Raw genomic sequence first — 13,010 nt, 5'->3', positions numbered from 1 at the left:
TGTTTGTGGCATCGTATTGAAAAAGACTTCAACGTTTGCCACAAATTTCAAAAAGCAAGTTTTTTTTCATGTCATTATGTGCTGTTGTTTAGAAAAAGGTTTTTATTTTTTATTTTTTTTAGAACACCTATCTTTGACAAGTTTAGCCCATTACTAATGTACATAAGATTTATTTGTTTTTTAGATTTTAATAAATTGTTAAACATAAAAAAAAAAAAAAAAAATTCTCATTATGGGGTGTTGTGTGTAATTATTATGATTATTATTATTTTTTTAAGCAAACTTATCTTCGGCCAGTTTTGCCATCCATCCTCCTCACGCGGGTCGCGGGCGTGCTGGAGCCCATTCCAGCCATCATCGGGCAGGAGGCGGGGTACACCCCGAACTGTTTGCCAGGCAATCGCAGGGCACATATAAACAAACAACCATTCGCACTCACATTCACACCTACGGGCAATTTAGAGTTGTCAATTAACCAAGCATGCATGTTTTTGGGATGTGGGAGGAAACTAGAGTGCCCGGAGAAAACCCACGCAGGGACGGGGAGAACATGCAAACTCCACACAGGCGGATTGAACCCCGGTCCTCAGAACTGTGAGGCAGACGCTCTAACCAGTCGTCCACCATGCCGCCAGAAGCAAAATCATGCATTGTAAAAATGGACTATTCATAGGTAGAAGGGTTTTCCAGAATTTTGAGGTCAACTTTGGGGGTGCGTATTATACATGAGAAATTATGGTACATACGATTTTTTTTTTTTTTTTTCACATTGACAGTATGGGGTGTTGTGTACAAAAAAAAAAAAAAACATTTTGAGGGCGCGCAATTACTTTTCAGCAGATTTCCCCATCCCTTATGTACAGAGGATTTCTTAGTTGTTGTTTTTTTTGTTATCGACCCAAATATGTTTTTTCACATCATGATGGATTGTGTGTAGAGAAAAAATATTTTTTCAAGCACACGTCTTTAGTCATTTTTGTCCATTGCTTATGTACATATGATTTCTAAGTTTTGTTTATTTTTAGTAAATTTGCTAAAATTGCAAATCTTTTTTTTCACAGTCATATTAGGCTATTCTTTGTATATATATATAAAAAAAAAATATTTAGCACACCTATCCAGCCAGTTTTGCCCTTTGCTTATGTACATACTGTATGATTTATATTCTATGTTTATTTTTTGTTTTCATGAAATTTGCAAACATCTAAAAATATATATATATTTAGCACATTGTATTTATGGGGTGTTGGGTGTACAATTTTGTGGGTAAAAATGTATTTAATCCATTATGGAACATACGATAATATAACAAAATTAAGGTTGTTGTTTTTTTTGCTCACCATCGAGGTCCATCCAGCTCTGCTCATTGAAGAGAAGTTGCTTTTGATTTCGCAGCACCTGCAGGCCGTCATCGCCGGCGACAAGCCGCACCTCGATGACGTCGGACGACGCCTCTTTCATGGCCACGGACGTCAGCTTGGTCGCATTTCCTGCGGGGCGCCAATCCATGCGATCAAACTTCAAACATGCGCTTTCAACAGGATAACGCACGTACTCACCGTTGACCGGCTCGGTTCGGCCTTGGATCGTCAGACGCTTCTCGGGACACGTCAACAAATTGTACTCCCCTTTGCCATTGAAGGAGTAGCGCACGCCATCGAAGGTTATGAAGTGCGGGTCTCCAAACACCACAGCTGGGGATGCAAACGGATTTGGTCATCGAGATGAGTGATTCGCAAAATGTGGCACGTGGGCGCCCTCTAGTGGTACGTGAAACAATCACTGAATGAAATGATCAAATTGGGCAACATCTTACAGCCACTGAAAGTTGATTTGAAGTTTGGAGTGCAGTTCACTTTGAACTTTTAGGTACATTCGCATTTAATATTTTAGAACTGTTAATTTTTTCCATTCATTTGGGGATTTTTAAAATGAAGTGTGGACTTATTACCCAAAAATAGCAACATTTGGAATGATTTTTTGTATTGTAATATTAAACATTTTGAAGAATCGGTTTGGAAATTGTGAATTTGAGGTGAATTTGTAAAACGTCTTCATTAATTTGGTGATTTTCTAATGGTAAATGTGAAATAAAAAAAACAAAAATGCGTAGAAATGCGGAAGGAGTCGAACGGCGGCGATGGTCGAAAATGTTGCTGCGGAACAATGTCGCGACAACCTGAGCTCGGAGGCCGGTATCGGCGACAGTCGCTGGACGGTCTGTGTTTGAAGTAGTAGCGACAGTTATCGGACCAGAGGCAGCAGTAGTAGAAGCTGAGGACGTCGTAGAGCCAGTGCGACTGACCCGGCACCCGAGGGGGCCTCCCGTACGGGGGCGAGCCCCAGTCGTGGGCCCGGTCCGGGGTGCTGCCGCCGACGGAGTCCGCCGTCAGGACCTGAACGCCGCTGCCGTCGTAGCAACACTGCTGGCCGGCCGCGTACCTCGGACTGGAGACCAAACATTCTGGATCAGGTGATTTTCTTACGGTTCGCCGTTCAAAGGGAAAACGTGGAATGGCTCAAAAAGTTGAATGCTTTGAAGCGGCTGAGAAATTGGGAATTTGGTACATTTCTAAATTTCTAACGGAAAATGTGGAATGCGTTGAAAAGTCGAATTTGAGGCCAGTTGGGAATTTTCTGATGGGAAATGAATCCAAAAGTGAAATGGTGAATTTAGAAATTCATATTAGTAATATGATCATAATTAATCATTTGGAAATCTTTTAATGGAAAATGTGGAATTCATCTGAAAATTGAATGGATTGAATCAGTTGACAAACAATGAGTTTCAGGCTAATTGGGAACATTTCTCCGTTAACGTAAAATAATTTATTAAAAGAAGGATTTTTTTTTTCTGGGTTAATTTGAATGTTTTAGTGTCCTATAGAAAATGCAGAACTGTGGAATAATGGGGAAAAGTGGAAATTTGTGAAATCTGAAGAGCAAGAAACCAGATGGTCCGAATGAACACAACATTTTGACGTTTTAATGACACCAATCGATTGGAGGGAATTTGTTCAATTTCTCCATTAACTGAAACATTTTGAAATGGAAAATGTGGAATGAAAAACAAATGTCGGATTGTTTAGGAATAGTGAACATTTGCAAGTTGAATTGGTTTGAATCGGTTTGGAAATGGCAAATTGAAGGTCAATTTGTTACATCCCGAGCAACTCTTTCATTTCATCTTTTAACTTTTAAAATAATTTGAATTCAAATATTTTTTTTTTTTTGCTTTGACTTACGTGCAAAAATTGGAACCATGTTAAATACGTGTATTGAACCAAATGCCATAACTTTGCCAAAGACGAAAGTCCGCTAGCGTTGTGCTGACGCGCAATGCAAAACGCCATAGATGGTCTAACGAAACTAGCATCAATGTCACGGTCTTTTGACCGTTTGAGCAACAGGTGTTTCAACACAAACGGTGCGGCGGCATGTAGACAGACAATGCTAACAATACTCACAGGTATAATATATTGTTTGTCTTTCACGAATATTACTGCAGCTCACCGATTCTTTGTGCGTGCGTATGTGTTGTAGTGCCATCATTGGGATGGGAATGTGATTGTTGGGCCTTGAAACTGTTTTGGCTCTGAACTCCCTCACCTGGCTTGTATGGCCCTCACGCAGTGAACACTGCCCGGATGGTACGTGCACACGCTCCCTTTCTCGATATCGCAGCCGTAATCCGTCTGGAGGCGGAGCAATAAAAACACGTCAGCATCTACGGTGAGTCATTCGCAAAAGCGTCAGAAAGTCATCGGTTATTATAGCGAAACTGGTACAGTTTCAGTGCTGCCCGGCACGTTGTGGCGACGGGCGACAACGTGGTACGACACTGGACGTGCGCAACTTTAAATTGGGACGAGCCTGTATACGTCCAACCCATCGAAACGGTGCCGCTATCGTCGGGGGCGCGGAAGAGAAACGGCAACCGCGGCCGCTTACGTGGAATCTCCCCGTGTCGGCTCGGGCCTGCGCCAGGGTGCAGGGGCAGTCGACGATCTCGCCCAGGAAGTCGGGCAGGTCGTTTTCCAGCCGGTCCCACGCCAAACATTTGTCCAGAGCCCAAGCCCGAGAGTCGTTACGGAACTTGCGCTCCAGGTGCCAGGCCAAGGCGTGGTCCTCGCTCCACGCCGCTTCCGCGTTCCTAACCATGTTGGAACCGCCTGAAGCTCGTCAATTTGTCATTTAATGGAAAACTGATGTGGAAGTTATTGGCACAATATCAACAACAAATAGCAATCTGCCTGCGAAGCGTGATCATATTTTTTTGTCAGATTGTCCTGCAATGTGTACATAAATCACAGGTGTCAAACACGAGGCCCAGGGGCCAAATCCGGCCCGCGAAAGCAAAACATTTGTGACATGATTTTTGCTCGAAATCTGTACAAAAATTGTTGTTGAGATATTATAGCAATTTTGTTTTGCCGTTACCAAACTCCTTTTTACAATAATTAATAGTTGGTAAAAAAAAAAAAAAAAAATCCCAAAAATAATAGTAATAATAATAACAATAATTAAGCGTACCACAAGCCGCGCGGGTTCGTACTGGAGCTGACCCGGAGCGCTCCGACCTCCCAGCTGGAGAAATTGGCAGAAGGTTGAGGCACGAAAGCGAAGCTGCCGTTGTTTGCCGCGTCCTCAGCGAGGGAGTAGAGAAACTTCCACTCGGCATGCCAGCGGTCCGAATACGGCTTTCCTGGACGGGGCGGTATTGATGAAAAGTCAAAATAGAACAACAAAAATATTGATGACTTCAGTAGAGACTCTGAAATGTACAATGTTAATTGCGCGCGGATGTTCGCTAGTCGCAGCTCGGCTCGGAGCAAAAATAAAATAGAATGTCAATTATTTTTTTTATTTTTTTTTTTTTATGTATAAATAAATAGGAATAAAGCCGGAATTTACCAAACTGAAGGTTGGCCCGATTTTAGCATAATCCCAAGTAAAGCGCAATAACTGAAAATGTGCTTACGTAGTCGAAGTGCAAATCGTCGGTCATGCGCTAACAGTGCAATGAGACTCACCCGTCTCCCTGTAGCCCCACAGCTCCACGTTGACCCTGCGGGCTCGGACCAGGGACGTGTTCCAGGTCATCTCCAGAGAGCCGCCCACCTGAGGCGTGCCGTAGTACTGCCACTTGGTGGAGTTCACCAAATGCACCTTGAGCTTGGCGTCCAACTTGCCAGTATGCACTGCGCCAAACATTCCGAGCAGACACGTTAGCATCACAAATGTTTGACGCGCAGGGCCGACGAAAAGAAAACTGGGAGGATTTTTTTCGGTAGTATCTTTTTTTATCTTTTATCTTTTTTTTTTTTAGTATATTTACTTTTTAGTACTTCAATCCCAAAAAGAGTGTTACTGTAGATCTGGTCACAGTCAACGTTTTGTTTCAATTCTAAATGTTTTCAATTTAAAAAAAATTAAAAATTACAAGCATTTTAAAATAAATGTATAGTGTGATAATTGGTAATATTTAACTTTGTAAAAAGAATAAAACAATTGAAAGTTGTCCGATATCTTGTAACGTTCAAAATTTTGTTTACATTTTTTTTTAAATGAAGAAAATTGTATATTGTAACACTCACCTTTTTTTACTTTTACATCTTTTTTATGATATCATATAACGTTTTTTTTAATAACTAAAAAAAAAAGACCCTATTATTATCCTGTGAAATTCAACTCAATTCCAAAATATAGGCTTTGTGAAGAAATGAATAAAAGAAAATGTAAAAATATTCAGAAAATGTGTCCATTTTTTAAAATGTGTTTTACATTTTTCTAACAAACAAATGTGCAATACCTTGTAACAATGTTTGGCTTATTTTTCTTTCTAATCAATAAATGATGGTATAACAGTGTAACAGTCCTTTTTTGACATTTACATTTTTTTATCAAAATTGTGCGACATCTTGTGAATTTCAACTTTCTATAACTTAATAGAATACGATTGAAAAACAGTGTATTATTAAACAAAAATAAAGAAATACATTTTACAAAATGGTATGAAAATTTGTATGATGAAACAATTTTTTGGGACATTTCAAAATGGTCTGATATATTGGAAGAGTATTTCCTCTTTTGCTTTTGTTGTAATATTGTGATATTAGGTGAGAGTAAACATTTGATGATAAATAAAGAGTATTCATTTTTCAATAAAACACGAGATCAAATGAAAATGATTCCAGTCACAAGCTGGTGCGCCAAGAGAACACGGCGGCGTACCCGCCAGCCAGGAGCCGACTCGGCTGTATGTGATGCCGTGATTGGAGGAGATTTGCACGGGAACCCAGCCGCTTTGATACAACAGCGGCGAGATGCAGTGGCCTCCTTCCGCTTCGTCCACGTAGCCCGTCGTGGTGACGCCGTCATCGAACCTGGAAAATTTTCACTTAGGGGTGCGCTCGCTTTTGTTGCCGGCGGTTTCCACAAATTGCCAAACATCTCGTCTTGGCAGCGTATTCTATTAAATATAGGTCGAACATGATTTGCAAATCATCGTATATTCCGTTTTTATTTACGTTTAACACAATGTCCCAACTTCATTGGAATTGGGCTTTTATACAATTTATAATAAAAATACATTTCCCCAAAAAAATATTTGTACATTTCTTTTGTTAAACGATTGGTTCATTCATTTTGATCAAATGTATTATAAATAATAAAAGTGTTGACTATTTGACATATTTGAAGTCACGTGACTCGGAAAGAAAAATTGCCGAGCATTTGAAAAATAAAGGGAAGTCCTACTTGCACATGATCAGGTCACTTCGGTTGAAAGTCGCGTGCAGCACCAGAAAATCGGTGCCGCCCAAAATGGATCCCGACTGCGGGGAGAATTCCACGCAGAATTCCTTGTAGTCCGGGCAGCAGCGCGCCAGAGACGCGCACGTCGCCTGGCACGAACAGCGGCCTAACGATTGCCCGCATTTGCCCTGGCACGACTCACCTGAATCACCAAAACAACAATTTGACTTGGCCTCGCCTAACGTACCTTTGATTGTGACTGCAGAAATCAAAAGCAATGAACCCCTATAACGCAGGACAATAATAATAATATAAATGCAAATATGTTTTAAAATATATACATTTAGAAACGGATAATAATCTTCCATATTCATCAAACAATGTGTGAACGTATCCTATTGCATACATACGTAGCTTTCAAAATCAAGATTTGGAATATAATGAAGGATATTTGCAGGCACTCACCGAGCGTCCCGCTGACGGACGGGAGGAGGAGGAGGACGGCGACGGCCGTGCGCGTGTCCATCTTCGGCAAAAAACGCTTTAGCGCGAAGCCGCCAATCGTATCAACAATTTCCACCATCAAGTCAAACGTCGGAGCAAGGCCGCCGTCGCCTCGCTGGACTTTTGGCCTCGTTTGTTTCTCACCACGAAGTCGCCGGAGGAATCGGCGCTCGACTGTTTTACTGCCGCGAAGACAACCTTTGATACCGCTCGCGCTTTTATTGCCCGTCTTTGTTAGCCGACACCGTCGCGATAAGGGCAAAATGAATTGAAGGGCCTTTTAACGATCATTTAAAAGGTCAATGTTTGTTGACTCGTTTCGCTAGGCGTTGAAAAAGGCCACGACGCACTCTATATCGAAGTTTTTAAATGACGGGAAACTCAGTTGTATTTAACTTGACCTATTTAACTAAGCTAGCGGCACGGCGGTTGTTTGTTTGTATGTGGCCTGCGATTGGCTGGCGACCAGTTCGGAGTGTACCCCGCCTTCCGCCCGATGATGGCTGGGATGGGCTCCAGCAGGCCCGCGGCCCGCGTGAGGAGAAGCGGTAAAAGAAAAGGGATATTTAACGAAGCCCAACGCTAATCTTTTACAACAGTTTGTTATCAAACAGTCTAGATAGACGAGAAAACCTCCACTTTGTTTTCGACAACTTTCAAGCGGGTACTTGAAGATACCGGCAGTGCTACAACTTGCGGAATTGCCAGTAAACTCCCAAGTCTCGATACTGATTTTAATACGTCACAATCGTTTCTAACATCTGCACAACCGAGACATTACTAAGTCGTTTTTTTTTTTCATATTAAGCACGGTGAGTGTGCATGTTTGTATACGACCGCTTCCATGATGAAAATATTGGCATCATTATTGTTGTTGAATGACATCATAAAGTCGCAAAAAAGTCAATTTGGGCTTTTGGCCGTCGCAGAGGTTTGCAGAAAGGGGGCGACGTCGTCCCAAATCATCTGGATTCGGTGCTTGTGGATTCCTAAAGAAGACGTTGAAAATGGGTTCATTTCAAATGGAGGCGTCCTTTAGGATTTCAAAAGAAAAGGGGGGGGGGGGGGAAGCTCACCACCGTCAAATGTCCGTTTTTGGCCCGGTAGACGAGCGCCTCGTGACCGCTCCTGAAGTCCACGAAGCCTTCCCTGCCGGGCTGGATGTCAAATCGCACGCTGGATGTGACAAACGCGCACATTGCATTTCAAATCAGGATCTGGATTACGATTCCAGTCCACCGCAGATTATATTATTTACTGACAAAATTTACGACCTACCAACACGTCCGTGTTGGTCAAACCAGTTTGGAATACAGTGGTGGCTTGAGATAAAAGTTTTTTTGTTTTTGTTTTTTGTTTTAATAAGGAGAAAAACAATCTGCAATTTTGTACTTTATGAAAACATATAGTAATATAATTTTTAAAAAATGTTGCCACATTTTTTCGCTTCCATTGCGCTGCTCCTTTGGGTGCGTGCGCCTCGGTCAACCCTCACTAAACTGCACAAATATGAGTCATTCTTCGCAAAGGATAAAGAATCTATGCCTGTGAGGATTGTCATTTTGTCTGTCCGCATGTGTTGCTACCACTTGTGTTCAAAAATCCATCGCTAAAACGATTATAACTACCGCAGCGTCGATGCTAGTTTCGTTAGCCCGTCCATGGCGTTTTGCATTGTTTGTTAGCATGAAGCTAATCCACACTACGTCATTTCGATCAGACACGTCTAGCCCCGCGATATGAGCCGTTCGTCGCTAGCACGCAGACGCGGCGGGTGCGTACCTGCCCCGGACCACCCGGATTAAGTCGCGCTTGTCGACAATGGCGCTCAGCTTGGTCAGGGCCTCGAACAGGAAGTCGCACTGCAGCACGAGATCCCCCTGCAACGGCAAGCTTGAGTAATGTGAAGAGCTTAGCGCAATATAATTCCGTTTTCCGTCGTAGACGACAGCGGAAGTCGCAATGCGACTCGACTCGTGTCGTTGGCCCTGCTTCGTTTGATTGTCCAATTATTTCGCCATCTTTCATGCAATTAGCATACCGTCAGCCCTCATCTGTCTCGTTAGCATAGCGGCTTCCACTTGGGGCTCATTTGGGCAAATACCCCAACAGGAGTTCGACCAAATCACGACCTGGAATTTGCCCCAACAATGGGAGCTTCAAACCTCAAAGTCTAACTTTCTGTTCAATTCCGGGCGTGGGTCCTTGAGACTTTTCCGTGCGTTTTATAACGATCGGCACGTCCACCCAATTTCACGTCAGTCGGTGAAATCAGTTTGTCCGCTAACGGGAAGCTCAGAAAAACGCCGTTATGATGAAAATCAAGTCGCTTCCTCGTCGTACCTTCCGCTTGATGTCACCGCACGTCACGTGGACAATCAGGAAGTTGTCGCTCAGGTCGCTCACGGAAACTCCTGAAACCGAAACAAGAGCGACACGTGTCGGAGGCGTTGCGACTTGTCGAGTGTCATTCCTGAACTGCGTCTCCGGTCCAAGTTGACCTTTCAGCGAGCCGTAACGGATCGTCTGCTTGATCTTGGCCTCGTCCAGCAGGTGGGCGGCGTCTCGGGTGAAGACGAGCTGCCGAGGACGAGGACGGAAGCCGTTGCGGTCGTACTTCACCACCGGGACGCCGTACTGCGAGCGAGCGAGCGAGCACACACACACACACACACACACACACAAAAAAGCTCCAAACGACCCGACTTTATTTACGGTTGCGCAAATTTACCTTGACGTTCTCATGTTGAATCATCTGCAACGCTTTCATATTCATGTCTTGAATATCTACATTCATTCAAGATGAAGAAAAAAATGGGAACATTGAGCAGGAAATTGGAAAACTTAACAATAAATCTTTTCACAATAAAGAAATTTCAGTAACACAAAGTGTAAAGGATGAAACACATTTTTGGGCTAAACAAAAAAATACAATTCAAAAGATTGGAAATTTTGAAATCAAAAAAACGTGCAGTTCAAAACAAATAAAAACATGTTTTTTTAAATTGAAATGTAAAACAAATACAATTAAAATGAATGACTATTTTTGAGAAATATAACTAAAGAATACAAATAATATAGAAAACTAAAAATGCAATTAAAAAATGATGCATAAGTCAACAAAAAATGAAACATTCAAACAAATGAAATTTTAGAAAGAATAACACAAAATGGGGTTTTTATTTACAACATTAAGATTTTTTTTTAAATAAAAAAATACAATTATTAAACAATGAAATTTAATTTAAAGAATAAAAACAAAAATACTAAAATCAACAATTACTCAATGTATTTAAAATCCAAACATAAACAAATATACAATTAAAAAGATTTCTAAAAATAAAATTAAAAAAATACAATTGATAACATGATGTTGATAACAATAAATGAATGAATATGTTACAAAAATTAAAGCTGAATGAATGAATGTTTTTTTTTTCTCTCTCAATCAAAATCTGCAGACTTGCCTATCCGGGTGTCCAGGAAGGGCGAGCGCACGCTCAGCGGGTAGTTCTCCTTTTTCCCTTTGAACATGCAACTGGTCCGGACTTTTAAAAGGAGCTGCAAACAAATCCAAAATCTGAAATCGAAACGTATGCGCTGGGCAATGCGAGCGACTTACTTGCGCCTTCCTCTCCTCGCTAATTCCTCGCACGTATTTGCGGGCCAAGTGGCGAAGGAAGAGTCGCTTCAGGAGCCGGGACGCCTGCGGAGTCGGACAGAACCACAACGTTCAAACGTATCTTGATGATGCTTGGGTTGTTTTTGTTTTTGCGTGCTAGTCGTGCGCACCTCTTTCATGATGGGCGGCGGGCTGAGCCACGAGTCGCTGCGCACAAGCGTTTGCGGGAGGTTCTGCTTCAGCCGCGTCAGGTAGTTCTGCCTGACGTACGCCAAGTACTCTCTGTTGTCCGCGCCCGTCGGCTCGCTTCGGGCCATGAAGCCTTTGATGAACCTGCGACACCAGAAACGAGCATTTTGATAACCGATGAACCCGTCGATGATTTTTTTTCCCCGATTCCATGGATTTCAAAAAGAAACGTTTTACTTTGCACACAAAAAAACAGAATTAAATAGATTGTAAAGAATGAAACAGTTTGTGTATCATGATTAAATTATTGCGGCTAAATTATGTGTTCACGACTTAACCACCGGGGGCGGTAAAATACAGTCATGCAGACGAACGAAGAAGCGTTTCACTCAACTACTGGAAGTGACTCAGTAGTCTGCAGTGATATTAGTCGCTCTTCGCAGAGGATTAAGATTAAACGACTGTCAGCATTGTTGTGTTGTCTGTCTACATGTGCTGCGCCAACCCTTTCTGTTTACATATCACTTGCTTTAAGGGTTCTAAAACGGCGATGTGAATTATTAGCAGCTCAGTGGCATTTTCTATTGTATGTTAGCATCAAGCTAGCGGGTTTCAATGTCAAGTTATGTGTCTGTTTTAAATGGCTTTATTTGTTTCCTTGTTTTAGGTTTCCTTTGACCGTAAACGTCGAGTAGGAGCGGCAATCGTTTGCTTGAAGACTCTTTTTCGGGAGAATCGTTGACTCTGTGACAAACTGCTGCTTGATGTGTGTCAAATTTGTGCTCACAAGACAAAGCAAAAAACAAAAAAACAAATTTGAAATTGAAATTGAAATTGCAAAAGGGAGGCTGCGCTGGTACCTCTTGATGATCCCGAGCGCCCATTCCCTCTTTTCTCGCTCCTTTCTGGCCATCAGGCCTCTCCAGCAGTTCTCGATCTTGGTGGCTGCGGTACACGACGTATCGCCGCCTCAGCGGGAAACCAATCACGACATTTTGTCGTCGCTTGAAAACACACAAAGTCAAAATACTAACCGGCTCCTTTCTGCTTCTGGTAGTCGCCTTTCACTCTGTAGCCTTTGTACTTGGCCTGAAGCCTCGTCGCTGCAGAACGCACGCACAGGAGCATTCGTACACACACAGACAGATGCACACTCAGAAACACACACACACACACACACACATACACACAAGGCCATCTTAGCGTTACAAAAAATGTGTTGGTTTTTTTTTCAGCCAATGTTTTGAATATTTGTCGTTATGTTGAAGAGAGAAAAAGTGAGCGAATCGGCGAGCGTCGGGCATGTTCTACTTTCGTCTCACCGAGCTTATGTTTGCACACTTGGAAAGCGTCTTCCGTGGCAAACAAAGTTCTCGGGTGGCGGATGAAGATCTTGGTCCTTGAGGCGACAAATGATGAGACTCGGATTTCGTTGGGGGGGGGGGGTTCGGCAGAGCTTTTCCTACCGGCCCATCTCGTACTCGTCGGCTTTGTATCCCAGGTGCTCGACGAGGATCCGCACGCCTTCCGCCGCCGCGCCTTTCCAGTTGGGCCACGTGTCCGGACAAAGAGGTTTGTACCTGGGGAAGGAGGCGAGATCATGTCATCGCAATTCCAAAAAGCACTACTTTTCAGAAAATCCCCCCCCCAAAAACACCATTTTATATATATATATATATATTTTTTTTTTTTAATAGTCACTGCAGGATGCAAACACATTTCACGGTTTGTGAAAAATCTGAAATGGAGCACATTTGGACATGCGACAGGATCTGACTTTTGCCACACACGTGACTTAACTCCCACGTCCGCTCTTACCTCTGGAGGAAGATCTCGTATTTCCGGCGGTAGGCGAACCCCGCGCGCCGTACCCTCAAGTGCTCCATCAGGCCCAAGTACTTCACCTGATGCCTCACCAGGACGTCATCGAAGCGTCCTG

General features: G+C 42.7%; 1 protein-coding gene across 6 annotated transcripts in view; it reads right to left on the bottom strand.

The window, feature by feature from the left end:
• Positions 1-13,010, bottom strand: part of myo1hb (myosin IHb) — a 29,800-nt gene that overhangs the window by 3,344 nt on the left and 13,446 nt on the right. The window contains exons 19-33 of one of the 6 annotated variants that reach the window (XM_061799800.1): positions 12,890-13,007; positions 12,538-12,651; positions 12,394-12,470; positions 12,106-12,174; positions 11,932-12,016; positions 11,053-11,215; positions 10,883-10,966; positions 10,728-10,821; positions 9,992-10,047; positions 9,762-9,897; positions 9,604-9,674; positions 9,043-9,140; positions 8,337-8,436; positions 7,222-8,249; positions 6,818-6,958 (exon numbers count right to left, since the gene is read on the bottom strand). In XM_061799800.1, coding sequence (XP_061655784.1) covers positions 8,223-8,249; positions 8,337-8,436; positions 9,043-9,140; positions 9,604-9,674; positions 9,762-9,897; positions 9,992-10,047; positions 10,728-10,821; positions 10,883-10,966; positions 11,053-11,215; positions 11,932-12,016; positions 12,106-12,174; positions 12,394-12,470; positions 12,538-12,651; positions 12,890-13,007 — 1,292 coding nt within the window. In that variant the 3' untranslated portion in view covers positions 6,818-6,958; positions 7,222-8,222. Of the gene's footprint in view, positions 1-1,340; positions 1,695-2,179; positions 2,449-3,609; positions 3,696-3,951; positions 4,154-4,533; positions 4,706-5,033; positions 5,202-6,234; positions 6,387-6,759; positions 6,959-7,221; positions 8,250-8,336; positions 8,437-9,042; positions 9,141-9,603; positions 9,675-9,761; positions 9,898-9,923; positions 10,048-10,727; positions 10,822-10,882; positions 10,967-11,052; positions 11,216-11,931; positions 12,017-12,105; positions 12,175-12,393; positions 12,471-12,537; positions 12,652-12,889; positions 13,008-13,010 lie in introns of those variants that run through there. The other 5 variants (XM_061799801.1, XM_061799805.1, XM_061799802.1 and 2 more) reach the window with 5 other exon arrangements.

Source organism: Phyllopteryx taeniolatus, chromosome 15 (genome assembly GCF_024500385.1).
Source record: "Phyllopteryx taeniolatus isolate TA_2022b chromosome 15, UOR_Ptae_1.2, whole genome shotgun sequence".
Taxonomy (NCBI): Eukaryota; Metazoa; Chordata; class Actinopteri; order Syngnathiformes; family Syngnathidae; genus Phyllopteryx; species Phyllopteryx taeniolatus.
Note: the sequence above shows the minus strand (reverse complement) of the source record. Positions and strands in the feature narration are given on the sequence as shown.